At 45.7% G+C, this 27,994-nt stretch overlaps 1 protein-coding gene across 2 annotated transcripts in view; it reads right to left on the bottom strand.

The window, feature by feature from the left end:
- Window positions 1–5,825: 5,825 nt before the first annotated feature.
- The window catches only part of gramd2a (GRAM domain containing 2A), a 49,095-nt gene continuing 26,926 nt past the window's right edge, over window positions 5,826–27,994 (bottom strand). Inside the window, exons 3-12 of one of the 2 annotated variants that reach the window (XM_033015025.1) lie at window positions 26,719–26,779; window positions 23,513–23,585; window positions 20,682–20,785; window positions 19,548–19,646; window positions 18,192–18,263; window positions 12,495–12,557; window positions 10,747–10,843; window positions 10,079–10,172; window positions 8,229–8,336; window positions 5,826–6,108 (exon numbers count right to left, since the gene is read on the bottom strand). In XM_033015025.1, coding sequence (XP_032870916.1) covers window positions 6,105–6,108; window positions 8,229–8,336; window positions 10,079–10,172; window positions 10,747–10,843; window positions 12,495–12,557; window positions 18,192–18,263; window positions 19,548–19,646; window positions 20,682–20,785; window positions 23,513–23,585; window positions 26,719–26,779 — 775 coding nt within the window. In that variant the 3' untranslated portion in view covers window positions 5,826–6,104. Of the gene's footprint in view, window positions 6,109–8,228; window positions 8,337–10,078; window positions 10,173–10,746; window positions 10,907–12,494; window positions 12,558–18,191; window positions 18,264–19,547; window positions 19,647–20,681; window positions 20,786–23,512; window positions 23,586–26,718; window positions 26,780–27,994 lie in introns of both variants that reach the window. The other variant, XM_033015024.1, reaches the window with a different exon arrangement.

Raw genomic sequence — 27,994 nt, 5'->3', positions numbered from 1 at the left:
TCAGCTGGTCGGGCAACATCTCTGAAGAACATGAATAGGTGATGTTTCAGGTTGGGACATTTCTTCAGACTGTAGGGCTGGAGGGGGGAGATAGCTGGGAGATGTACAGCTAAAGGGCCCTTCAGCCCACCAAGTCCATGCTGTCCTTTTGGCCCATCTGCACTACTCCCAACTGCCCACATTAGGTTGGACCCTCAATGTTTGCTACATACATTAATGGTTTGGAATGGAAGACAGGAGAAAGATAGTAAATATGCAGCTGACAAAAAAACAGCCGATGCTGTTGATGGCATGGTGCATAGTCTTTAGTCACTGGCTGAGTAGATGGATAAAATAAAATTTAATCCTGAGAAAATGAGGCAGTGGCCTTGGGAGAATTTATGAGGACGATGAATGGTGAGGCCATAAAGAATACTGAGGTGTACAAGTCCAAGTATCCCTGAAGGTGGCAGTACAGATAGACAAGGTGGTGAAGAAGGCATACACAATACTTGCTTTCATTAGGCAGAACATAGAATATAAGAGCAGAGAGATTACGATAAATCCATGTAAAACATGGGTCCGGTCACAGGAGTGCTGTGTGCCACACTGTAGGAAGGATGTGAATGCTATGGAGAAGGTGTAGAGATTCACAAAGATATTGCCTGGGCCAGAGGGTTCCAGTTACAAGGAGAGACTGGATAGTTTGAGTTTGTTTTCTTTGGAGTGGAGGAGACAGAGATCGGACCCAACTCAAATACATAGCTTGGACACAAATGGTTGGGATAGTAGGTGGCTTTTCCCCGTATCAGAGGTGTCTGAAACCAGGTGAGCATTTTGCAGGGGATCTGATGAAGAATCTTTTCACCCAGAGTATTGTTGGATTGTGGAACACATTACCTGAGGGGGAGGTGGTAGCAGAGATTCTCACATTTAAATAGTATATCTTGGTGGCACAGCAGCAAAGTTGCTGCCTCACAGCGCCAGAGACCCAGGTTTGATCCTGATTTATAGGTGCTGTCTCTACGGGGTTTTGTATGTTCTCTCCGTGACCGTGTGGGTTTTCTCCGGGTGCTGCGGTTTCCTCCCACACTCCAAAGACGTACTGGTTTTGCAGGTTAATTGGCTTTGATAAAATTGTACATTGTCACTAGTGTGTAGGATAGTGCTAGTGTGATCGGTGGTGATCGCTGGTCAATAGGCATGTTTCCGTGCTGTATCTCTAAAGTAATGTTCTCGATTCGCCAATGCAAACATGTCTATGGACCAATTGCTGGTAAGTGTGATTAGTATGGCACAGGGATTGCATGGACATGATGGGCCGAAGGGACTGTCTCTCTACTTAATATACAATAAAGTTGAAAAGCTGCAGGGAGAATGATAGACTGGAGGGAGCCAGCATGCAGGCGACGGGTCGAATGAGACCGCTGCAACCAAAGCAGAGGACATGGATTTCAATTAGTTGTTGGGACTAGAGAGGAACTGAATTAAATATCATGTGACTTAGGTGTGATCGGATCCTGGGCCTCCTCTGAAGAGGAAAGCAGAGGCAGAAATGTTTAAAACATCCCTGGATGAGCAGCTGAGGGCTCAGTACGATGTGACTAATGGTGAGATTACACAATCACGTGTTCAGGTGGAGAGGGAAGATTGGACTAGGAGCTGCATTCCTGCATCATCCCAGTACCTGTGGAGGGAGTGGTCAGCTGAGGGCAGGGTGACCCAACACACACAACACCTCTGGTGCAGAGCCAGGTGGAGCATAGCCTTCAGCTGTGAGGACAGACTGTGGCTAAACCCATCCCGGGTTGGTCTCATGCAATATTTATCTTCCCACAGGGACAGCGAGAGTGTGGAACTTCCGACCACGCAGTGCGTTGAAGGAAGTGCAGAGAGGGAAAGCTGGGCAGGAGGGGGTGGAAGAGGTGGCAAGATTAACCTTCTTCTTAGAACCAGACCATTGGCAACCCAACACATTGCCAAATAAAGCCCCTCCCCACTTTAGAGATACAGCGTGGAAACAGGCCCTTCGGCCCACCGAGTCCGTGCCGACCAGCGATCACCCCCTTGCATTAACACTATCCTACACACCAGGGCCAATTTACAGAAGTCAATCAACCTACAAATTGGTATGTCTTTGGAGTGTGGGAGGAAACTGGAGCACTCAGAGAAAACCCACGCAGGTCACTGGGAGAACGTACAAACTCGGTACAGACCGCACCCGTAGTCAGGATCGAACCCGGGTCTCCGGTGCTGTAAGGCAGCAACTCTACCGCTACACCACTGTTCCTCACCTGTTTCCACCTCTGAAGAAGTGTCTCGACCCGAAACGTCACCCGTTTCATCTCTCCACGGATGCTGCCTTTCCCGCTGAGTTACTCCAGCTTTTTGTGTCGATCTTGCCTGGTTTGGTCATGTCCCCCCCCCCCCTCCTCTAGCTTTCTCGCCCCCACTACAATCAGTCTGATGGGTCCATCCCGAAACAACATCTATTCATGTCCTCCAGAGATGCTGCCTGACCTGCTGAGTTACTCCAGTACCTTACTAGTTTCTTTTTTTTACCGAGCTTCCAAGCACCAAACCTCTCCAACACTGACTGCTACATCCATCACTCACTCTCCTGCATCAGCTTAACTGCTGGCGGAACTTTCCCCACACCCCCGTCACTCTTGACACAGTCACTCCTCCATCTGTGTCCACCTGCTCATCTGCTACCATCCACTCACCTGAATCTCACCTTACTGTGAGCAGCTTTGGACCCCATATCTGAGGAAGGATTTGCTGGCATTGGAAAGGGTCCAGAGGAGGTTTACCCGAATAATCCCAGGAATGATTGGGTTAACGTATGATGAGCATTTGATGGCTCTGGGTCTCTACTCGCTGGAGTTTAGAAGAATGAAGGGAACCTCATTGAAACTTACCAAATAATGAAAGGCCTGGATAGAGAGGACGTGGAGAGTATGCTTCTACTGGTGGGAGAGTCTAGGACCAGAGGCCATAGCCTGAAAAAAGGATGTGCCTTTAGAAAGGAGATGAGGAGGAATTTCTTTGGTCAAAGGGTGGTGAATCTGTGGAATTCATTGCCACAAACAGCTGTGGAGGTTGTCAACGGATATTTTTAAGGTGGAGATAACAAATTAGCTGGTTGGCTGGATGGCAGAAGTCCTGGCAATAAAGGGGGCAATAATGTGTAGAGAAAGCAGGTACTCTGCAGAAGGACTTGGACAGGTTGAGAGAGTGGGCAGATGGAATATAGTGTAGCAAATAGTAGGAATAAAGGCGTAGACTATTTTCTAAATGGGGAGAGAACCCAGAAATCAGAGATGCAAAAGGACTTGGGAATGTGGTGCAGGATTCCCAAAAAGTTAATCTGCAAGTCGAATCAGTAGTAAAGAAAGCAAACTCAATGCGAGCATTTATTTCAAGAGGGCTTGTATACAAAATCAGGGATGTCATGCTGAGGCTCTAAAAGGCGCTGGTACGGCCACATTTGAGCAATTTTGGGCACCATATCTGAGGAAGGATGTGCTGGCTCTGGAGAGGGCCCAGTGGAGGTTTGCAAGAATGATCCCAGAAATGAGCAGGTTAACCTATGATGAGCGTTTGTCAGCACTATGCTCGCTGGAGTTTAGAAGAATGAGGGGAGGACGGTATGAAGTTGTGAAAATAACGACGTTGTTTAACTTCAAAATCAGTTTTAATAACCACAAGGTAACCAAGCTGCAGATCATGCCCCTGCTTCCAGACCCCGTGCTGCCCGCCAAACCCTGCTTCAGGAACGGTCTCCACGAACACCCGACATAGACTCAGAATACAGCGACTGATCCACAGCTCTACAAATACCCGACACATGGACATAGAATACAGTGACTGAGACTGATCTACAGGGACCTCATTGAAACACAGAATAGTGAAAGGCTTGGATAGAGTGGATGTGGAGATGATGTTTCCACTATTGGTTGGGTCTAGCAACTAAGGTCATAGCCTTAAAATTAAATGATGTTCTTTTAGGAAGGAGATGAGGAGAAATTTCTTTAGTCAGATGGTGGTGAATCTGTGGAATTCTTTGCCACAGAAAGCTGTGGAGACCATCAGTGGATATTTTTAAGGCAGAGATAGATTCTTGATTAGTGCAGATTATAGGGAGAAGGCAGGAGAATGAGGTTAGGAGGGAGAAATAAATCAGCCACGATTGAATGGCAGAGTAGACTTGATGGGCCGAATAGCCTAATTCTGCTCCTGTCACATGACCTTATGATAATTTTTTAATTAGTAGGGGTACATGGGGTTATAGGTAGAAGGCAAGAGAATGGGGTTGAGAGGGAAAGATAGATCAGCCGTTATTGAATGGAGTAGACTTGATGGGCCGAATGGCCTAATTCTGCTCCTATGAACCTACCACACATCAGAAAAAGCTACCTTGAGGCCTGTGAAGATAGAGCGAAACACTGAGTAAAATCATGTCATTGTTAAACATTTATTAAACTGAATAATGAAAAAAAACAGACAAGCATTTCTGCTGAGCAAGCAAGAGTGCAGCCGGCGTGAATGGGACCCACGTAACGATCGCTCCATTTCGGGCCCAGACCCTGGTTACAGCTTGTGGGATCTGACCATCACAGATTGCATCCTGTACATCAAAACTGCCAACCATCTCCCTGGGCTTCTCAACAAATTCTATTGCCTTTTCACAAGCACTAGCACAGGGCTGCATCTTCTCTTCTGCTCAGCATTCACATCTCAATGCTCAATCACTCCATGATCACATGTTCCCACAGCGGCCCTCCCAACACAGCCTTGTGTGCACCCACCACACCTTGAAGCAAGCTTCTTCTTTGCTCGGACTACTCCCCAAATTTCCCTCCACAGTCCACAATCAACGACACTCCCTTCACTGACTGTCTTCCTCCACTCTCTCCAGCTCTTGTTCCTTTCCTCCATCAATCGTCTTCCCTCCAATGCCATCTCTGGTGGATTCCCTTTCCATGTGCTCCATTGGTGGTCTCTCCATACTTGTTTCTCTCTACTGATGGTCCATTATATTCAACCACCCCCTGTTGACTACCCACCCTGACTGCACCCCCACCCCCGCCCACCTCTGTCGACTGTTTCCCACTCCATCTACAACCTGCACCGACTGCCCTCCTCATGGTCACTGTCCTTCAATTACAACCTCGCTTGCTTCTCTCCACTGATGGTTTTCCCACCGTTATATTCAACCACCCACCTTGACCATCCCCACCCTCATCCTCTGATGACCGCTCCCCACTCAATCCATTACACGTACTGACTTCCCTCTCTCTGACCACTGCCCTCCTAATGGCTACTCTCTGAGATGGCGTTTTCTTCATTCCACCTTAGACCGGTCCCCACACCAGGAACAGATGTTGCTTGATTGTATCATTCAGCACAGTTTATATAAAATGCAAAGGCGGATCCTTTCACAATGTAAACAGCCGCAAATGCTTCTTTCTCAACACGTTGAGCGCACAATAACAGACAATCAATATTTAGAAAAGCAAAGACCTGAAACAAATTGAGGCAGTGTCAGGGCTAGGTCGGTGGAACGATTCATTGTGGAACAGGGTACTTCCACCTTTTGAGAGCAGATGTTTGTCCTGGGATACGGTGTCCTAGTCCCGTGGAGGGCCTTCTGTTGCGTGAGAGGGCTGGATTTTCCTTCGCACAGCAAACGGAGTCACAGACCCCCTATTAACCGGCACCGATACCCAATTCAAGTAAAACTCTCAAGTCTATTGCTAGCCAATGCTGGATAATCTGGCACCTGAACAGCAGAAACAAGCTCCGAAATACTTTACCCTTTTGATGGACCGCTATATCCCAGATTGAAAGATCCGTAGAATTTTATTCAACAAATAAATTAAAAATTAGGCTACTTATTGGGTTTTGTGGAAGTGCTCCAACTTATCGAAAGCTTGGTGTTGTGGTAATATCACAGTGCGCTGGAGAAGTTAGCTGGTCTTAGTCTTTTACAGGCAGTAGATGGCTTCTTCCAATTACAGTCCCATCCAGTGAGTTCAAGAGGTATTGGAGTCTCTGTGTTGCCTGGTCCATGGCTGAGCTACTGTGAGCCAACAGCTTTAACAAAGCCTCAGGAACCTACTTTACCTGGAACATAAGACAAGGGAGTGAGCAGATTGAAAGTGAAACTCCGCCAATTGTTCTGAGGTTAGTTGGGAATAAACCATAGGTTTAACAATGACACAAAACCAGACTCCAAGAAGCACTTGCAGTCTCACTGCACACTGTGACTGGTTGTCTTTTCACAAAGTTACAACTAGCAGCATTAGGAAGCAGGCAGATTCCTCCTGCACACAGAGCGAGTGCTGATGCAATTGGTGGACCCCGGCACCACCACTCCCCCTCACCCCTAGTACTCCCCATGTGGAGGGATTACCGTGATGCCATTCCCCTATGGCATTGTGTTCAGCAGTTGATTGGAAGAGGTGTCAAAAAACAGGCACTCTGTGGGAGCTGTCCATTCATTTAGTGCAAGAGGGTACTTCCACCATACGAGGGAAGAAGTGCTGATGTTTATCCTGGGATTGATGCAGGGGTCTCCAGGCCTTATTGCATTTTGGGGAGTGTCAGAGACCCTGGTGATTTCACCTTCTGCACCCTGGTTAATGGAGGTGGGGATGAACCTGGTAATCACAAGCCGAATGGCCCGCTGCTGGAGACCGTGGTGGAAGAAGCAGAGTCACTGACAGTCTGGGCCATCACTTGAATCTTCTAGGCGCTGGCTACTGGCTTGGAGATAGGATTACAATGGATGGGTGCCCACTGGTCGGCATGGACGTGGTGGGACAAGGGTGTTGCTCCATGCATTAGTTTAGTTTATTTTCATTTTCAAAATATTTTTATTTTCACTTTATCAAGATACAGTGAAAAGCTTTTTTGTCACGTGCTATCCAGTCAGCGGAAAGACTACACATGATCACAATCAAGCCGTCAAACGTGTACTGATACAGAATAAAGGGAATAATGCTCACCCTGTCTCTGTGAGTTTACAGTAGGACCACTATTTTAAAAATAATATACCGGTAAATGATTTGGCTATAGGAGTGATAGAAAACTTATCAATGTAGTAAATGAGGGGGGGCGGGGGGGATGGTGGCCACTTCAGCAGCATAGGGTAGATAGTTGACTAGTAAAGTTTAAGTTAGACAAGGGGAACAGCAAGAAGAGGTAGTATGATGAACTATTTTGAGGTGGGTGGATATTCACAAATCAATGAAGATGTGCATGAGGTGTTGAAGTGCATGATGAAAGAATGGGTCGACTGGGCTTGTATTCACTGGAATTTAGAAGGATAAGAGGGGATCTTATAGAAATATACATTTCTTAAAGGATTGGACAGGCGGGTGCAGGAAAAATGTTCCCGATGTTGGGGGAGTCCAGAACCAGGGGTCAGTTTAAGAATAAGGGGTAGGCCATTTAGGACTGAGATGAGGAAAAACATCTTCACTCGGACAGTTATGAATCTGTAGAATTCTCTGCCACAAAAGGCAGTGGAGGCCAATTCACTGCATGTTTTCAACAGAGAGTTAGATTTAGCTCTTAGGGCTAAGGGCGTCAAGGGATATGGGGAAAAATCAGGAATGGTGATCATATTGAATAGCCGATTGGTCTACTCCTGCACCTATTTTTCTATGTTTCTTTGAAGAACGTACAGGGGGACAACTTTGTAAATAGAGGGGTTGAATGTCAGCTTCACTTTCTTGATTTCTATAAATGTGGCTCCACTCAGTAGAACTGAAGCTGGTGGGTGACACGGTGGCGCAGCGATAGAGTTGCTGCCTTATAGCTCCAGACACCTGGGTTCGATCCCGACTACGGGTGCTGTCCGCACGAAAATTGTACGTTCTCCCTGTGACTGCGTGGGTTTTCTCCAGGTGCTCCGGTTTCCTCACACACTCCAAAGACGTACAGGTTTGTAGGTTAATGAGCTTCAGTAAAATTACAAATGTTCCTGTGTGTAGGATAGCGCTAGCGTACGGGGTGATTGCTGGTCGGCGCAGAAGGGCATGTTTCCGCGCTGTGTCTATAAAGTCCAAAGGTGGCCAGGCAGCTTCAAGGGTCCAAAAGTTTCATCTGTATGGGTTTCAGTGTACCCCAATGAGCTACAACATGGAGCAAGATGACTAACCACTTCCAGACCCCTGTCCATCGAGACTCCACAGAGTGAGAATGTGCATGGGAATGGTTATATTTGGATGCCATCTTACCTTTTGTGGGTGTGTGACTGAGAGGCTGCGTCCAGGAGTCCCAGTTGCTGCTCCAGGGAGAAAACTCGGAACGTCATGTAAATGGAGGATGCCAAAAGGATAATGACTCTGGAAAAACATACACCAGCCAATTCGTCAGACCGCAGGGTTTTAAACAAATGAAACCTGAAATACAAGTCTATCTGAAACAGCTTCTTTCCGTGACAATAACAAGATTTGCAAGATACTAAGCAATTATGTTTGCACAGACTTCATGTCTGGGGAAACTAGTTTGCAATGTTCTTCTTGTTGAAGGTCGTGTAAACACGGTGCTGCTGACCTTGTCCATCAGCCCTCTCTCTGCAACACGCCACGTTTCACCCCAGGCACTGGCCCCGTCCAACATCTCACAGAGTCCTCCAAGGCAGGCACGTCTGTACCACACAAGACTCTGCTCCTGAGCTCAAATGGGATTCATCAGCCTCTGACGTTTGCAGCCAGAGTTATTTCAAATAAAAGTGAGCCATTTCCCTGTCGGAGAACTACAAAGTCAGAGATGAGAGGGTCTGAGAAGGCTACCCACAGATTGTCCACACTGTGCCTCAGGGGAACGAGAAGGACCAACAGTTGAAGGACAAAGTGCCCATAGTGGAGGTTCTTTTCACTGAAATGACAGCTCTGCAGCAGAACGGCCAGGATTAGTTAATTGAGGAACACATCCCTCTACTTTCCTTTAAACTCCACCAAGCAACAGAACCCTCCCATCAGCCCACCGAAGAAGATAGTGGGTGCAACAGGCATAGCCTTGACAAGATGGGAAAGCTTCAGGAGGCGGGAGCTGTTATGTATTGCCCGGAACAATAACAACAACGGATTAAGTAATTTAACAATAATTTACTAACTACCTTCCAATATGGTACATCAACCTAACTTACATCAAATGGCTGCAGCCTTAGAACAGCAATGAATCAGCAACAGACCTTGGCGGGCAGAGAGAAGTTTTCTCAGTTCGCTGATCTACCGATGGAAGTGAAACTTCCCATTCAGCATTTTTAAATGCATTTAGTTGGGCGGGGTGGCACAGTGTGCAGTAGAGTTGCTGCCTTACAGAGCCAAAGACCCAGGATCAATCCCAACTACGGGTACTGTCCATATAGAGTTTGTATGTTCTCCCTGTGATCGCGTGGGTTTTCTCTGGGTGCTCTGGTTCCCTCCCACGTTCCAAAGACGTGCAGGTCTGTGGGTTAATCGGCTTTGGTAAAATTGTAAATTGTCCCTAGTGTGTAGGATAGTGCTAGTGTATGGACGATCGTTGGTCGGCACGGACTCAGTGGGCCGAAGGGCCGGTTTCTGCACTTTATCTCTAGACTAAACTATTGTTGAGGGGATAGGCTCTCATGGATGATCTGCAGCTGCAGCCAAACCAGCAGTACCACATCTGGTGCTGTTGAACAGCAGGGAAGGAGTAGGTCCAGGCAAGCGATAGTGATAGGGGGCTCTAGTCAGGAGTAGTCAGGCATTTTTGTTGCTGCAAGTAAGTGAACTAGGTGGGAGTTCTGACAAAGGGTCATTCACCTGAAATGTTAATTTACTTTCTCTTTCCACGGATGCTGCCTGACCTGTTGTGTTATTTATTTTGTGTTTTTTAAGTACAATTCAGTCACTTTCTGTCAAATTGCAGATTTAACAATCCATTGTAACTGAATTTAAGTCTCTCTGCTGCTATGGTGGGATTTGAACTTGTGCCTGGATTGTTAATGCAGTCCCTGCATTACTAGTACAGTAATTACTACACCACGTACCCGCTCCTTTCACACCATGCAACAAGTGAGGCAGCGTTACTTCATACTGATCTGTTGTTCAATACTCACATAATAATTAATATCCTGAGGATTCGATATTCCACTTTGCTGATGCCTTCAACTGAATCTAATTCAAGTATTTTTTCTTTCTTCACCAGTCTTTCTGAATGGTAGAAGCGTACAGAGAAAGGAATGAGAGGGAACCCACTTACATAACTTCTTAACTGAGGAACATATCCCTCTGCTTAATCATCAGACTACTTTCCTTTAAACTCAACCTAGCAACCACAGCCAAATACATTGCCTGTAGATCAGTTCCCACAGCTGCTGATTTGCCTGGGTTCGATCCTGTCTGTGTGGAGCGTGCACATTCCCCATGTGACCCCGTGGGTTTTCACTGGGTGCTCTGGCCCCTCCCACATTCCAAAGACGTGCAGGTTTGTAGGTTAAACAAATTACCTCTAGTATGTGGGATGCGAAAGTGGGATAACGTAGAACTAGTGTACGGGTGATCAATGGTCAGCATGGACTCTGTGGGTCAAAGGGCCTTTTACCATGCTGTATCTCTAAACTAAACTAGGCACCCAAAGTTAGGATTGAAGCTGGGACACTGGAGCTGTGAGGCAGCACCACCCCCTGCACACATTGATCCCTCCATACACACCAGCTTCAGCCAGGTGCAGGGACCTAGACTGTCTGCGTAATGATGAGCCGTCACCCACGCTGTCCGTACTCACCTCTGAAGGTCTGACTGCTGCAACTGGAGCTCTCTATCTCTGGAGCACTCAGGCTGCTGGTGGAGTTTCCCAACAGGGACTGCTGTTCTGTTTCGGGCTGTGAGGATGAGGAGCCGTTAGATAGTTTTCTTTTCCAGTCCAAATGTAACCTACAGCCTTCCTGAGAAACAGCACAGAAAATGATCTCACCCAGTAACAGCGCCACAGACTGCAGGCATTGGGTAATGTCCCTCACCAAGGCCAATGATAGCACTGATAATGATAACATAACTCCCCACCTTGGGTTTGCCACTTATCAAATTAATGTGGGTCTAATTAAAATGAGAAAGAAAATGCCAGGTATACACAGCGGGTCGAGAGGGGTCTGTGTAGAGAGAAACAGAATTAACATTCAAAGTCAGGATTGTCCGGGGTTGCCAATCAATTGGATGAAGGGCAGCATTTGCGCCCATACCTTAACCCAGTCTGCTTTGGGGGTGTGAGTAATATATTTTTTGTTATTTGTTTGGAATACTCACTAAGTAGAAGAATGACAAGAGGTGAGAAGGTACAGAGGGACCTTGGAGAACATGTTAGGCGATCCTTAAAAGGTAAAAAGAAATAGGCAAAAGGAATACCTTTTGGATAGGTTAGATTTAGAAGGAAATGGCCAAATGTGGACAGGTGGGACTAGTGTAGATGGGACATCTAGGTTGACATGGACAAGTAGGGCTGAAGGTCTGATTCCATGCTGTATGACTCTATGTAATGTGGGGGTTACTTCAATCCTGATCTCTGCTGCTCTCTGGGTGCACATTCTGGGCACACAGGCTTCTCCCGGCTGCTCCGTTTTCCTCCCACTTCCCAAATACGTGCAGGATGTTAGATTAATTTGGTTGCTGTAAATTGTCCCAAGTGTAGGTGGGTGATGGGAGGATCAGGGAGGGGAGTTGATTGGGAATGTGAGAGAGTTGATAAAAAGTGCAAGAATTGGAACTGATTGGATTGCTCTGAGAACCAGCAGAGACTCAATGGGCCAAACTGTCTCCTTCTGTGTGAAGAGTACTTGAGCCACAACTTGGGTAGTGAATGCGTCAAGGTCTAGTCACTGCATTATAGGAAAGGTATGACTACATTGGACATGGTGCAGGGGGTTGGTGAGGATGCTGCCTGGATCGGAAAGTTGTAGCTTTGAGGAAAGATTGGATAGGCTGGGGTCGTTTTCTCTGCAACTGTGGAGGTTGAGACTTCAAAGTTTATGTTTATGAGGGCCAGGAGAGACTAAATAGGGAGAACCTATCCCCAATAGTTCAAGGGTCATGAACCAGGGGGATGAATTAAACTAATTGGCAGGATGATTAGAGGGGAAATAAAGAAAGGTTTCTTCACCCAAAGGGAAGTGGAGTTAGGAACAACCTTGTCTGAAAAGGTGGGGGAAGTAGAAACCTTTGATGTTTTTAAACAGTACTTGGGTGGGAACGTTATCAGTTGTGACCTGTGGGTTCACTGCTGGACAGTGGCATTATATTGGGTAGATTTAATTTCGACCAGCACAACCAAAATGGGCCCAACGGCTTCTTTCATTGGCATCATTAGTCTATGATTCTGGCACATCCCAGTCTGACTGGCATCACAAGGTTCCCTGCCCAACATTCCTGTGCAGTAACGTTCGAGCCGCCACATTCCACATTCATTTCTGGGAATGAAGGGGGAAATCCCTCCAAATATTATGTAATGTGAAAAATCTAAACATCCGGAGAACAACTTACTGAGGGAAGGGAATCCAATGTGTCCACACTCAGGCCCACACTCAAGCTCTTCTTACTGTTATCCTGAAAGAAAGAATGGCCATTGAATGAGCTGCTAGAGTAAGGGAGGCACCTTCCTGTGAAGCACTAGGGGAGATACTTTCAAAGTTACTTCAGGACAGAGATATTCACATGCCTATGACTGAAGTGGCACCTTGTGGAACTTTTCATAGCTATAGTGATTATATTTTGCAGTGATTATATTATATTGCATGGTGCTTTGTGCTATCCTGACTGCAACCCACTTATCACGCCAGGCTTCATCCTGGCGCCACCTCTCTTTTTTAGCTTTCTCCCCCCACTCTTATCAGCCTGAATGAATGCCCTCCCCAGATGCTGCCCTATCTGTTGAGTTCCTCCAGCTCTTTGTGTTTTGCTATTGGTTTAACAGTGCTGTAGCGTGAGATGTACACGGGACAGATGAGTAACTCACTGCTTGAAACCAAGAGCATTTCCACCATCTACAAGTCAGGACCGAGGTGGAATTCTCTCCGCTTGCAGCTTCAGTAACTCTCAGGAAGTTTCATACCATCCTGGACAAAGCTTCCCACTGGACTAGCACCCCATCCATAACCTTACACGTTTTAAAAAGCCAATTAAGAGGCAACCTCTCTACTGGCAGAGAGTAGTCACACACAAACTGTAGGAACAGCACCTCTTATTCTACTTGGGCAGCAACGGTATGAACGCTCAATTCTCCAAGGTAATACCCACCTAAAATCTGCATTTGTGTGGGGGCAAGAACAGGGAAGAATATCAGATTCCTTTCTCTGTAGGTCATTCGAAAACTAGCTAGGTTTTTCAGTGACAATCTGGTGGTGTCATGATGTTACTTTGTATTCCAGATTTAAATACCCAAACCATTTTCCATCAGTTTTAACCTCATCTCCGGATTGTTATTCCATTTCCTGGATTATAAATGCAACAACCCTATTGCTATCATACTGTACCACTTTATCATCCACTCCCTACACACTAGGGGCAACTAACTTACAAAATTGCATGTCTTTGGGATTTAGGAGGAAACTGAAGCACCTGGAGGATACCTACGTGTTCACAGGGAGAACATGTAAACTCCACACACCCGAGGTAAAAATTGAACCTGCACCTCTGCCGTTATGAGGCAGCAGCGTTCGTAGCTGCACCACGCTGCCACTAGTGTCCCTTGTGTATAAAACACAGTGCCTATATGATGCGTGCCCCGCGTGCTTCAATACGGTTTCCATCTGTCTCATATTCCTGAAAAAGATCAGACGATGACTTTCCGGAAGACCAATAAGGCTAGGAGATGCACAATAGAAACATAGAAATTAGGTGCAGGAGTAGGCCATTCGGCCCTTCGAGCCTGCACCGCCATTCAATATGATCAGGGCTGATCATCCAACTCAGTATCCCGTACCTGCCTTCTCTCCATACCCTCTGATCCTTTTAGTCACGGGCCACATCTAACTCCCTCTTAAATATAGCCAATGAACTGGCCTCAACTACCCTCTGTGGCAGAGAGTTCCAGAGATTCACCACTCTGTGTGAAAAAAGTTTTTCTCATCTCGGTTTTAAAGGATTTCCCCCTTATCCTTAAGCGGTGACCCCTTGTCCTGGACTTCCCCAACAATGAACCATAACATCCTGCTTACCAGACTTAAAGACCTTGGCATTGAAGGTTCTGCACTCAGCTGGCTCCGTTCCTACCTTTCGAACCGATCCCACTTCATCTCTCTCCATAACCACACCTCTGCTACAGCCACTGTCACTCAAGGCGTCCCCTCAACCACTTGGCCCCCCCTTATCTCACTGACCTCCTCTCCCCCTACCAACCCTCACGGACCCTCAGATCCATTTCAGCCGGTCTCCTCTCCATTCTGAAATCCAACCTCTGCTCTTTTGGAGACAGAGCCTTCTCCAGGGCAGCTCCCAGGCTCTGGAACTCCCTCCCACTTGATCCGAAATGTTGAGTCCCTCACCATCTTCCAGTCCCGCCTCAAGACCCATCTCTTCACCTCTGCATACCCTTAGTCCCATGTCCCCCTCCCCTTTGCATCTCTGTCTTACTGCTTTATTTTGTTTTGTTCTTGACTCACCATGTTAAGCAACTTTGAGTCCTTGAAAAGCGCTATACAAATTAAAATGTATTATTATTATTAATGAATGATAGGACGCAAGGAACTATTGAGGAATAGAGAAACCTTGGTATACAAGTCCAAAGATCTCTGAAGGTGGCAGCAGTGGGGTAAAATAACATTTGTGATACTGGCTTTCATTAGCTGGGGCATAAAATATAAGAGCAGGGAAAAGTACAACACGAGAACAGGCCCTTCAGCCCACAATGTCTGTGCCAGTTACGATACAACTTTATAAGACACTGGGACGACAGATGGCACAATGGGCTAAGTGTTCGGCTGGCAACCGGAAGGTAGCCGGTTCGAATCCCGCTTGGAGTGCATACTGTCGTTGTGTCCTTGGGCAAGACACTTCACCCACCTTTGCCTGTGTGTGAATGTGTGTGAATGTGTGTGAGTGATTGGTGGTGGTCGGAGGGGCCGTAGGCGCAGATTGGCAGCCACGCTTCCGTCAGTCTGCCCCAGGGCAGCTGTGGCTACAGAAGTAGCTTACCACCACTGAGTGTGACTGAGGAGTGAATGAATAATGCGATGTAAAGCGCCTTGAGTATTAGAAAGGCGCTATATAAATCCCATCCATTATTATTGTTCCAGAGTAATAGTGTTTTATAAAGTTGTATCGTAACTGGCACTGACATTGGTTCACAGATGGATTTCCGTGTGTAGTCTGGTCACTCAAGAAGGTGCAAGAAAGATTCACCAGGATGTTTGTTGCCCTTGTTGAGTGGGGGCATGAGGACAGTGAGGGGGGCAATATAAAAAATATTACAGATTTACATTTTTACAAACGGTGGCGCAGCAGTAGAGTTGCTGCCGTACAGCGCTTGCAGTGCCGGAGACCCGGGTTCGATCTTGACTACGGGCGCTGTCTGTACGGAGTTTGTACGTTTTCCCCGTGACCACGTGGGTTTTCTCCGAGATCTTTGGTTTCCTCCCACACTCCAAAGACGTACAGGTTTGTAGGTTAATTGGCTTGGTATAAGGGTAAGGTGTCCCTTGTGTGTGTAGGATAGTGATAATGTGCGGGGATCGCTGGTCGGAGTGGACTCGGTGGGCCGAGGGGCCTGTTTCCGCGCTGTATCTCTAAACTTAACTAAACTTGTAGGGTGAGATCACACTTTAGATGTTCCGTTTGGATCAGAACTATTGAACAACATGGCAGGAACATGTAAAAGGCTGCTTTTGTAGAACACTTTGTGTGTGAAGTCTAAAAACACAGATGTAGCAACATTTTGAAGACCACACAGAGACTGAAGGCATCCAGCTGAGTAATAGCAGAGCTAGCAAACTATCTGGCAATAAGTGGTCATTTGCAACTTGTCGGATGTCCCCTATTGTAGTCAGTCAGGTCATTTATAAGTAGGTGGTGGGGAATGTTGAATTTTGCCAGCCAATTCAGACCTTCCTTGTTATCCTGAGTGGATCAATTTAGAAGGTAACTGGTTAATGTTTAAAAACTTGCTGGAATCACCAGAACTATCCAAACCGGTTATACCATTCAGACTTTAGACGTGTACCAGAGATATATACAAGCAATGATGTACAGACCAAGGGCCCTCTACAACAAAGTATCTTTGAGCATTCGTACAGCTATTGGTATAGCAATCAGAATGCATGGTTTCATGGAGTACCATTGCCTGAGGATGTACTGTCTCAGCATCCAGGTAACCATTAAAAAAATCTAAATGATTTAGCATCTGTGATGTATTGATCTGTGGATTATCACCTTGTCAATAGACAATAGGTGCAGGAGTAGGCCATTCAGCCCTTCGAGCCAGCACCGCCATTCAATGTGATCATGGCTGATCATCCCCAATCAGTACCCCGTTCCTGCCTTTCCCCCGACTCCGCTATTTTTAAGAGCCCAATCTAGCTCTCTCTTGAAAGCATCCAGAGAACCTGCCTCCACCGCCCTCTGCGGCAGAGAATTCCACACACTCACAACTCTCTGTGAGAAAAAGTGTTTCCTCGTCTCTGTTCTAAATGGCTTACCCCTTATTCTTAAACTGTGGACCCTGGCTCTGGACTCCTCCAACATCGGGAACATGATTCCTGCCTCCCGTGTGTCCAAACCCTTAACAATCTTATATGTTGTGGTGGTGGAGAAGCTTGTGTGGTCCTGAGAGCGATGCCGTCTGGAGCTTTGCTCCTGGTGGGGCCACCCATGGAGGTAAGGTCGAGGGGGAGGTCCCTGACAAAGAGCAATCCAACCAAGACCTCGACGGTGGAACAAGCGGAGGTTGATGGCTGACTTTAGTGGAGCGTCACAACAGCTGGGAAGGCAGATGAAGGCTGCAGCAGAAAAGGGTCTCCGGTCGTCTTGGACTCCATGCCACTGGATCTTGACCCAGATCTGTCAAAGAACCATGCGGTAGCTGTCTGTGCACCAGTCTCCCCCACGTTAAACAAAGTCACACACAGGCGTCCTCCCAAAAGAGGACAGTCATACTTGTTTCGAGTGACCGACGATAATGGACCAACATGGCAGGAACATTTGGCAGCTACACCAACATGGAAGATAACATATAGTAACAGGAAACCTTTCTTGCAAATAATCTAAAACCACAGAGGAATTCCAAATATTCCGTCAACATGCACATGATATAGGAATTGCATATTTATATAATCATGAATTGCCCAAAGGCAGGTCACAGCAACAAGATCAGATGCAACGTGGCAGACATGAGAGTGTTCTAAAGGAAGAAAACAGGGAGAAAGGTTGAGACATTTAGGAGGGGAATGCCAGAATTTGTGGCCTGAGCTGGTGTTGGCAGAGCCACCAATGGTGGGGCAATTATAAATAGGGAAAGAGAAGAACACTTTCTTTAAAACATTCACGTGCAAGAGGATTTCAGGTATGCGGCAAGCACAGTTCATCTATAATTAAGGCATTCTTGTTCAATTTCTATCCGATGTGCACACTGTGCAGGACAGGGACAGTGGGCGGCACAGTGGCACAGTGGTAGAGTTACTGCCCTACATCCCCAGAGTCCTGGGTTCGATCCTGACTATGGGTACTGTCTGTAAAGAGTTTGCACGTTCTCCCTGTGACCATGTGTGTTTTCTCCAGGTACTCTGGTTTGCTCCCACACTCCAAAGACGTGCAGGTTTGTAGGTTAATTAACCTCTGTAAATTGTCCCTAGTGTGTAGCATAGAACTAGTGTATGGATGATCATTGGTTGGAGCGGACTTTGTGGGTCGACGGGCCTGTTTCCACACTATATCTCTAAAGTTATGAAGAGAAAGCACACTTGTTTTTAAATAGCATATTTGCAATCTCAAAATGTTCCCAATTACAATTACTTTTGAATTGTAAAGACTGTAATAATGTAGAAGACTGCCATTTTACCCACAGGAAGCTCCCACCATATAAGATGCCATCCACCAGCTGATCTATTTTAATGAGGAATAAATAATGAGTTGGATTCCACGGGAGAATACCCCATTCTTCAAAGTATCACTGTGGGATATTTCTGGCAAACTATTAAACAGTGGTGGAGAGTAGGACCTGGTCATCTCCGACTACGATTGAGAACCTACCTGTAAATGTGAGCAGACCTGCTTCAACACGTCGTAGACACTGTCTCTCGAGATGAAGGAGACGAAGATGTACTGCAATGAAGAGCAGAGAGCCTTGTTAAAGATGGGACAAATCCACAGTGCAAAGCCTGCACTCTGATGCACCGCATTGAATTAAATCCCTCACTCTTCATACATATATTCAACTTCTAATGCAGAAAGAGGGCACAACACATTGCCTCACTCTCTCCTCATGTCACTCCATCACATCCTCACAAAACGTCCCTCATCTTTCACTATCATTCTTCTTGTCTTCTTTCCCTACCTCCTTTTCCGTGTCTCTGCCCCTCTCCATCTTCCCCTCTCCCACTTCTTCTCTCTCTCCATAACTCTTGTCCCCTCTCCATCCATCTTCCACTTGCTCTTCCTCGCACTCCTTCTCCTGTTATAATGTTATATATTTAAACCCCCACAAAAGAGATCCCCATTCTCTAAATAATTTCCATCTTTGCTCAAATGTGAGTATTTTTTTTTCCTTTTGTACTTTTTTGAATTCTGAAATGTCTCTGCCATGTTCCCATTACACTGAATTAGCTCCCGACACAACTTCTGTAGCCCATGCAAGGATCATATAGGTTGGTCACTTGGTCCCTGGTGTCCTTACCAATAATGTACCAGAGAAACCTTAAACATCGGGAGGCTGGTTAAAAGACCAAGGGGATAGCTAAGGTCAGAAATAGGAGATGACCAGAGTAATATGGTTGATGATACAAAGCTATATATGTGTAGAGGATAATAAACTTGAGCAAAAAACGAAGTGTGGGAGGAACTCAGTGGGTCAGGCAACATTCGTGGAGGGAATGTACAGAAGAGGTTTTGGGTCAAGAACCTTCTGCAGACAGACTGGACTCGATTTGCAAAGTATGGGCTATGAGAAAGACACAGAGCGAATGGGTGTGGAGAATGCAGATGAATATGGGTTAATGTGGGAAAGCATAAGACAGAAAAACTAGAAGAGTTTTCCAATGACAGGGGATTGAAAAGTCCTGGTATTCAGATGGATCTGGGTGTCCTTGTATACAAATCACTGAAAGGATTTAGGAAGGAGGATGGTCCTTATTAGAAAAGGATTTAAGTTTTAGAGGATGCCTTGCTTCAATAATACATGGCCAGTCTCTCCTCATATCCCAGTCTCTCCTTACAACTCAAGCACTCCAGCCTTGGTAAAATCCGCATGAATCTTTCAGTACATTTCAGTGTCCTATAGCTAGACAACCAAAACGGCAAATAATACTCCTAGTGTGGTCTCACCAACGATGTCCACAGTTGCAACATGACATTCCCCTTCCACCACGTGCAGGCCTGGCCTGGCCTCACCTTCTCATTTGCACTTGTCCTGATCACAAGTCCATTCGGAAGCAGCCCTCCTGTCCGATGCTTCTTGACCAACACGACTGACGTGATTGAAGCCATGACCTGAAAGGGAAACAACAACAGTTAGTCCTTTCCCCCGTCTGCCGCCTGTTTCAGGGCAGCACCGCACAGTGAGAAGGATGGGGCTGACAGGTCGGGTTCACCCTGCGTCATGTACCAAGCTTGATATTAGACATGGAATAATGGTATTGAAAGCAGAGCTGTAGACTGTGAATAGAAGTCTGATATTGGTGCCTCTCTTATCCAGGTGTTCCAGTGATGAGAGTAGGGCCAAGGAGATGGCATCAGGCATGGACATGTTGTGGCTGTTGGCGAACTGCAGTGGGTCAAAGTTGCTTGGCTGACTGGATTCAATGCGTTCCATAACCAGACTCTCAAAGCACTTTGTGATGGTGGACAGTATCACACAGGGAAATGTAACAATGCAGTTTGGTGCAGAAAATGTTGGACATTGTCCTTTCCATCATGAGTGATGATCTCCCCACCACTTTGATCATGCTCTCATTTTGCCGTTAACATTAGGAAGGAGGTACAGGAGACTGGAACCGTGAACTTCAGGTTCAAAAGCTGCTTCTTCCCATTAAACAATAGGCTCTTGAACCACACTGCACAACTCTAACCAAAGCCCCACCTCAGCAATGATCTATTATAGATTTTTATAGTTTGTACTAATGTGGTCTGGTTCCCTAGCATTACTGATAATTTACTGCATTATTGGGTTATTGCATATATTGATGTGTTGAGTTGTTACGTTACTGTGCCTATAAAGCTGCAAGGAAGTAAGAATTTAATTGTTCAATTCCCCGTGCATATGACCATTCATCTCTTGGTGAATCTCAAAGTTATTGCCCCTTATGTGACTTCCACAAACAGCTTTAGAGTGGCCTGCAGTGCTGTTTAATGCTAAAACATTTAGTGTGGATTAATTTCAAATCCATGATCTTAAATAAGGAACAAATCGTTACTAAAATGAATGGTAACTACACTTAATCGTCGAACTTCTTTGCATTTCATTAATATTAGTAAAGTTCTAATAAACATAAAATGAGAGGAACATCACCAAGATGGGTCACACACCTTGATGTCTTTTCCGAAGAAGTTAGCGTGGAAGCACACCCAGTTGCTGGAGATGTAGAGACGACCCTGGATTAAGATGTCTTTCTGGAGAGCACAGGAGTAGACTGGCAAGACAGAAGGGATACAGACAGAGGGTCAGAATAATCCCTTGAAACAATTCTTGTTTGGTCAGCCCTGTGCTTTTGACTTGTGGCGAGAACAATCTACGTGGTAAAATCCAACACTTTTGGAAGGTTTCCCCATATCCTGGAAGCAGATATCCACTGGAGTTGTTAACTCACTCACACATCTCGAACAGTGCTCCTTAATGTCCTGTTTGTCTTTAGACTTTAGAGATACAGAGCAGAAACAGGTCTGTCGACCCACCGAGTCCACGCTGACCGGGAATCACCCCAAGGATCCCTACTGCTATCACCTTGCCTGTGTCCTTGTTCCTCTGACCACCTGCCCTCACTTCCCCATTGATGCTGGCATTAGTGTCTGATTACGTTCCTGTCAAATTCCTTGGGTGTTTTTTTTAAATTAAAGGAATGCAAGTTGTTACATAATTGAGCGATGAATTCTTACCCAATTTCTCAGCAGAATGGGTGGGAGTATTACTCCCGGGGATATTTTCTGTAACATTTGAAGGAGGAACAGAAGGAGCCCACTTGGCCCTTTGAACATGTTGAACCTTTGAAAAAAGATTGTGGCTAATCCAACTGCAATCTCAACCATTTATCCCAATAAACTTCTCCGCTTGCTTTTCAAGCGTTTTACTCACTGCTGCCTTAAAAAGATTCAAAAATATGCTACAAATGTGCTCCTGGGATCCAGGGTTCTGTCTGCTGAACGCACCTCCCAATATGCAGTCCATACAGAAAAACTCAACCCTGTTAAATTAATCTTTAACTTCAGTCACAGGTTCTAGATGACTTGGGCGCCAACCGATAATTACGTTGTAAAGAGCATAAATATCATTAAACATATTCTATGGCTCATCCGGCTTTGTTACATGGAGAAGGTCCTGTCCCAAAGGCCTCAGGGATCAAAGGTTCAAAGGTCTTTTATTGTCACGTGCACCAATTAAGGTACAGTGATATGCGAATTACCATATAGCCATACGAAAAAAAAGCAACAAGACACACAACTACATAAAAGTTAACATAAACATCCACCACAGCGGATTCCCCACATTCCTCACTGTGATGGGAGGCAAAAAAGTCCAATCTTCTTCCTCTTAGAATACAATGTTCACAGAACCAGCTGGGCTGAAGAGGCAGCTTTTAGAGAGACAGGTCAGAAACATATGCTGGAGTCAAGAGTATGGGACTATACATGGAAGTCCAGCTCTGGTCAGGAGAGACAGAAGATCTTTTGTAGCATCTAGGGTCATAACGCCATGACTTTATGAAGCTAGGGTACCTTTCGGTTCACCTCTACACGATTGAGGACATTGGACTTTGTCCATTGAATTGATGTGCTACAATGCTTATATTTTGCATTCTGTACCTTCCCCTTTGCTCCACCTATTGTACTCGAGCTTGAACTGATTGTACCCATGATTCATATTTCTGATCTGTTTGGACAGCATGCAAACCAAGCTTTTCACTGTACCTCGTTACATGTGCAATAATAAATGAGGCTTGTATTTTTACTGGAATCCAATCCAAGAACATTTTTTTCTGGACCCGTTAGTCTCTTCCTCATTCTCAGGTTATTTACGCAGCAACAATTCTTACCCTTTGTTCCTGTGAATGTTTCTCCATCAACACTTGGCTGCCTGCATACAACCACAGATTACATCTGTCTTTCATGCAGACTGAAAGCGGGACATTAATGAGGTTCAATTTGTGACGTGATAGCATTTTTCCCCACCTTATCTTCTGCCACAGGAGCATAAAGTGGACAGGGCATAAATTGTGTAGCTATGGAGAAACAAGAAACCACAGATGCTGGTTTTCAAAAACAAAAGACACAAAGTGCTGGAGTAAGGTAGCGGGTCAGACAACGTTGCTGGAGAACATGGATAGATGACGTTTTGGGTCGGGAGCCTTCTTCAGACTTAAGAAGGGTCCTGACCTGAAACATCATCTATCCATATTCTCCAGAGTTGCTGCCTGACCCGCTGAATTACTCCAGCACTTTGTATCTGTTTTGTGGAGCTATGGAGCTGATAGATCACACATAGATTGAAGATAGATCTTTGTAAGAGAAAGCAGTATTAACCAATAACCTAGGTACGTGTATAAGCGAGACTCACTTGGTTATTGCACCCTTCTGTAATAACCCCCTTGCTAATAGACAAGACAATATGTAACATCATCTTTGCCATGCTCTAATTTTGCTTCCCATCGAGAAGAATGGATAGGAATCTGAAAACTGTGACCACCAGGTACAGGAACACAGGTTATTCCCAACATCCACTCTTAAACATTTAAACAACACTAACCAATGAACTATCTTGTGTTGCACTAAGGACTTTGGAATTTCTTTTGCACTAGAATTGGGGTTATTAACTTATTCAATTTTTGTTGTATATTACCTATGTGTATTGTGCTACAGTCCTGTTATGCTGCTGCAAGTAAGATTTTCATGGTTCTATTGTTAGTATATATGACAATCAAACACTCTTAACTCAAGACTAATGTAACATTGGCCTTTTTTTCATGATCTCACTAAGTGGAATGCTCTCGTGACAGTTTAGCACAGTGGGACATGAATTTCCCAGGTCTAACCAATGACCAAAAGTTCTAGTTCCGGGACCGCATGTGCACATTAATTATGAGGTGATCGAGTGTCAGTATCTATTTTGCCACGTCCCAAAGAATAACACAACATGAGAGACACACCTTTCCTCAACGTCTCCTGCTCAGGGACATCCTTGAAGAGTTTGTGATACTGAGAGTTGTACTTTTTAATTGTCTGAAAAGAAAGAAAGACTTTCAGTTGTGTAGGCAGCAGAACCTCCGAATGCCTTGCAAACATTTGCATGCTTTTCTTGTCACCAAGCACAGTATAGCATATTGCACAACTTTAGGTTACTCATGATTCAGATCTGCATGTGGGTGATAAGGCCAGCATTTATACTCCACCACTAATTTTTTTTTAACCTTAGTTTAGAGATAGAGCGGAAACAGGCCCTTTGGCCCATCAGATCCGCACCGACCACCAATCCCCACAGACTAACACTATCCTACACACACTAGGGTTAATTTACAATTTTTACCAAGCCAATGAGCCTACAAACCTGTATGTCTTTGGAGTGTGAGGGAAACCGGAGATCCTGGAGAAAACCCACGCAGGTCACAGGGATTCTGATCTATTCCCTACTTCTCCGATCCTCTCCCAGAGCGACAATAGTATTTCTTGGTCCTCACCTTCCACACCACGAGCCTCCACATTCAACAGATCCTCCTCCAGAGTTTTCACAACCTTCAACAAGATTCCACCATAAAACAGTTTCCCCTGCCCTCCCCTCCTTTCTCAGCAATCCCAAAGGATCTTTATCCTTGAGACTCCCCAATTCGCTCTTCCATCGCCATCAACTACTCCCCTTCCCTTTGTACTTTTCCCAGCAACCACAGGAGATGCAACAACTGCCCTTTTACCTCTTCCCCCCACCATCCAGGGACCCACAAGAGTCCTTTCAGACAGTGTTCAACTTCCAATTGAGGATATTATTTAGGATAAACAATTTATAACCACCAGGGGGCGCCGCACGATGGCAGCCTCGCCAACTGTCTGTGTCTTTTTGTCTTTTTTTGTTAATTTTAGTGTGTTTAAATATTGTGTGTTAATTTTCTTTGGTTTGTTTTATGTGGGGGGAGAGGGTCGGGGATTTTTTTTTTCAATCTCTTACCTTGCCAGTGAAGCGATTGTTTTCCGGATGGTATCGCCGGTCGCTCTGCAGCCTAACATCATGGAGCTGGAGGCCCTGCTAGGGAGTGACTTTGAGCCCCACCGCGGGACGTGGACTTGCCATCGGAGCCAGGCACCGTTAGTCGGCAGCCCGGCCAGCTGTCTGATCTTTGGACCTTCGCTTATCACCGACACCACCACCCCTCCTTCTCATGGCCGATCATCGGTTCATGAGTTGGATGGGGTGCCGGAATTTGCGCACGATGTCGCGTGGGCCAAAACTCCTCAGCTTGCCCACCGGCTGGGCTTTGTTTGCAGTTCAGCACCCAGGCCAACTCATTGTTCACCCAGCCACGGCCAAGTTGCTGTGGAATTTGTCCCGTATTTTTACCTTTTGTCCCTTATTTGGGAGTGAGAAAGTTGGCAACCCTAGTGGAGACTGATGTCGGGAAGCTCCAAATGACACAGAAGGTTTCGACCAGCCCTGACCCGGGGTCCAATCACCCGGCGAGGGGGAGCTGAGATTCCCCCCCGATACAGGAGCTTGATCGCACCGACGCGAGGGCCCAAATGCCGCCGGCTATGGGAGGCAAGATCGCCACGTCAACGGAAGGTTCGAGGCCCCCGACCGCAGGAGAACAAATAAGGGAAGAGATTGAACTTTTTTTCACCTTCCATCACAGTGAGGAATGTGGAGGAGTCACTGTGGTGGATGTTTATGTTGAAATGTATTTTGTGTGTTCTGTTGCTTTTTATTAGTATGATGACTGTATGGCAAATGAAATTCTTCATATGTTGCAAAACATACTTGGCTAATAACGTATTATTATGATTATGATTATGTATATTTTATGTTTTTGTGTGTTGTCTGAGTTTATGTGCCTGTGATGCTGCTGCAAGCATGATCTCCATTGTATACGGACCACTGTGTATGACAGTAAATCTGACTTGACTTATTGCATTCATTGTGTGATCTCTACGACTCGAGAGAAATCAAATGCAGATAGGAAATTGTTTTGGGGAGCAGCCACGCTCAGTTCACAGAGACAATCTTGAACTCCTAGTTACCGATCAGTTCAAATCCCACTCCCACTTAGCCCTCCCTCCTACACAGTCCCAACATAAGGAGACACAAGGAATTGATGCTAGAATCATGCGCAGAGCACACAGTGCTGGAGTAACTCAGCGGATCAGGCAACATATCTGGAGGTAATGGAGAGGAGATGTTTCAGATCGGGGCCTTTCTTCAGACTGGAGAGGTAACGTTTTGGGTCGCAACCCTTCTTCAGTCTGAAGAAGTGTCCCGACCCGAATTGTCACCTATCAGTGTTTTGCAGAGATGTTGCCTGATCCGCTGAGTTGCTCCGGCACTTCGTGTTCATTAAAGTGAAACATAAGCTCAAGGAACAACATCCCATCTTCCATCTGGGTACTTTACCACCTTGAGGACTCAGAAATGTATTCAACAATCTCAGATAATCTGCCTTCACTGTTTGTGCCAAAATTTCCCAGTTCTGATGCACCCACATCCACCTGTAACATTGACTCTGGTTTTTCTCTCTCTACAGATGCCGTCTGACCTGATGGGTATCTTCAGCATTCTCTCGTCATATTTCTAGCAATGAGTTCTTTATTCTTAACAGGCTAGTTCCTTTAGCCCGCACTTGACAACATTCCTTATTCTTTTCTCTTCTGCCCTCATCCATTCCCCTTTCTTCACATTTCCAGCAACAGGTCAGCTGTGATTAACAAGCATTAATCACCCTGTCTTCCTTCAACCTTTCACATCATCCACATCATAGAGTTAGAGTCATACAGTGTGGAAACAGACCCTTTGGCCCAACTTGCCCACATCGACCAACATCTCCCATCTACACTAGTCCCACCTGCCTACGTTGGCCCATATCCCTCTAAACCTATCCCATCCATGTACCTTTCTAAATGCTTCTTCAACGTTGCAATGTTACCTGCCCCAACTACCACCTGGTGTCACCTGTACAAACTTTGGTCTCCAACCCATCACCATCCCTTCCTCCGCTCTGCCCTCTCATCACCTCCACAATTTAAGGCACTCTTGCTTTTTCCATTTGCCCAGCTCTGATACCAGGTCAACGGTCTGAAACTTTAACTCTGCTTTTCTCCCTGCTTGGCCCGCTGAGTATTGACAGCATTTTCTGCTTCGATTTAAGATACTCACGGATCCACGGTGAAACTTCTTGAAGTCGTCGGAGTTCAGCGAGTCAGTTAACTTCACATCTCTAAAACAAAACAGAGCAGAATGCTGACAAACCGTGGATCACTTCAGTCCCAGGCTGGAAGGTTCTCATACAAGGTGGTTAATATTCTCAGCTCACGTGTGAGAAGAGTCTGGCTCTTTGCACAAGATTACTGATTTACAATGCAGGCAGTCCTCAGGTTACATAAGGGTTTTGTTCCCGAGAACGATTGATATGCCAATTTTCCATTAGTTATAAATGTCAGTTTCCTATTGTAAGCCATAACACTGTGATATACACTTACTATAATTCATTTATATTCATTCAATAGTTTCACCTGGACATCACCCATAATTAAACAAATGGTATATACACTGGATCCAGTCATTAATGAATACCATGAAACACTTCATTACTAACTTGAAAAACACTATAAATACATGGAAGAATTTGCATTGTTGAATTTCCATAAGGTTATTTGTGACGTGAGCAGCCCCTGTATTCATTTCTATGTAAATTGGTACAGATGTACGTGCCAGCCTTCAGTGGGATAAAACCTGTCTTTCTGTGGCCAGTAGCTAACATACTGCCTGTCAGTGTCTGTACTTTGTGGGTTTAAGGCTTGCTGCAAGGTTTGAGAATATAATCCTCAGTGCGGATGTCCAGGGAGGCCGTGTTCTGGACAGATGGTGAAGAGGGTGTTTTAGTTTAGAGATACAGCATGGAAACAGGCATTCAGCCCACCGATCCACGATTAGCCAGAAGAAACTGGTTCCAGGAGGAACTGTAGATAAAGATCTAGGCCAGTGCAAACTCCACACAGTCAGCAACCAAAGTCAGGATCAGATGCCACATGGTCGCTGACATTGTGAGGCGGTAGCTCTACCAGCTGCAACACTCTGCTGCTCTTTTTAGGAAGGTAAAAGGTGGTACATGAATGAATTGGAGACTAATTCTCCTTGCTCAGTCAGCACCTTCTCAGATTCATCTGCCCAACCTCCAGATATTCACTGCAATGAACCCATCACAGTTAGACACATAGAAAATAGGTGCAGGAGTAGGCCATTCGGCCCTTCAAGCCAGCACCGCCATTCAATATGATCACGGCTGATCATCCAAAATCAGTACCCTGTTCCTGCTTCCTCCCCATATCCCTTGATTTCATTAGCCCCAAGAGCTATATCTAATTCTCTCTTGAAAAGATCCAGTGAATTGGCCTCCACTGCCTTCTGTGGCAGAGAATTCCACAGATTCACA

This window comes from Amblyraja radiata, chromosome X, assembly GCF_010909765.2.
Source record: "Amblyraja radiata isolate CabotCenter1 chromosome X, sAmbRad1.1.pri, whole genome shotgun sequence".
NCBI classification, from domain to species: Eukaryota; Metazoa; Chordata; class Chondrichthyes; order Rajiformes; family Rajidae; genus Amblyraja; species Amblyraja radiata.
Note: the sequence above shows the minus strand (reverse complement) of the source record. Positions and strands in the feature narration are given on the sequence as shown.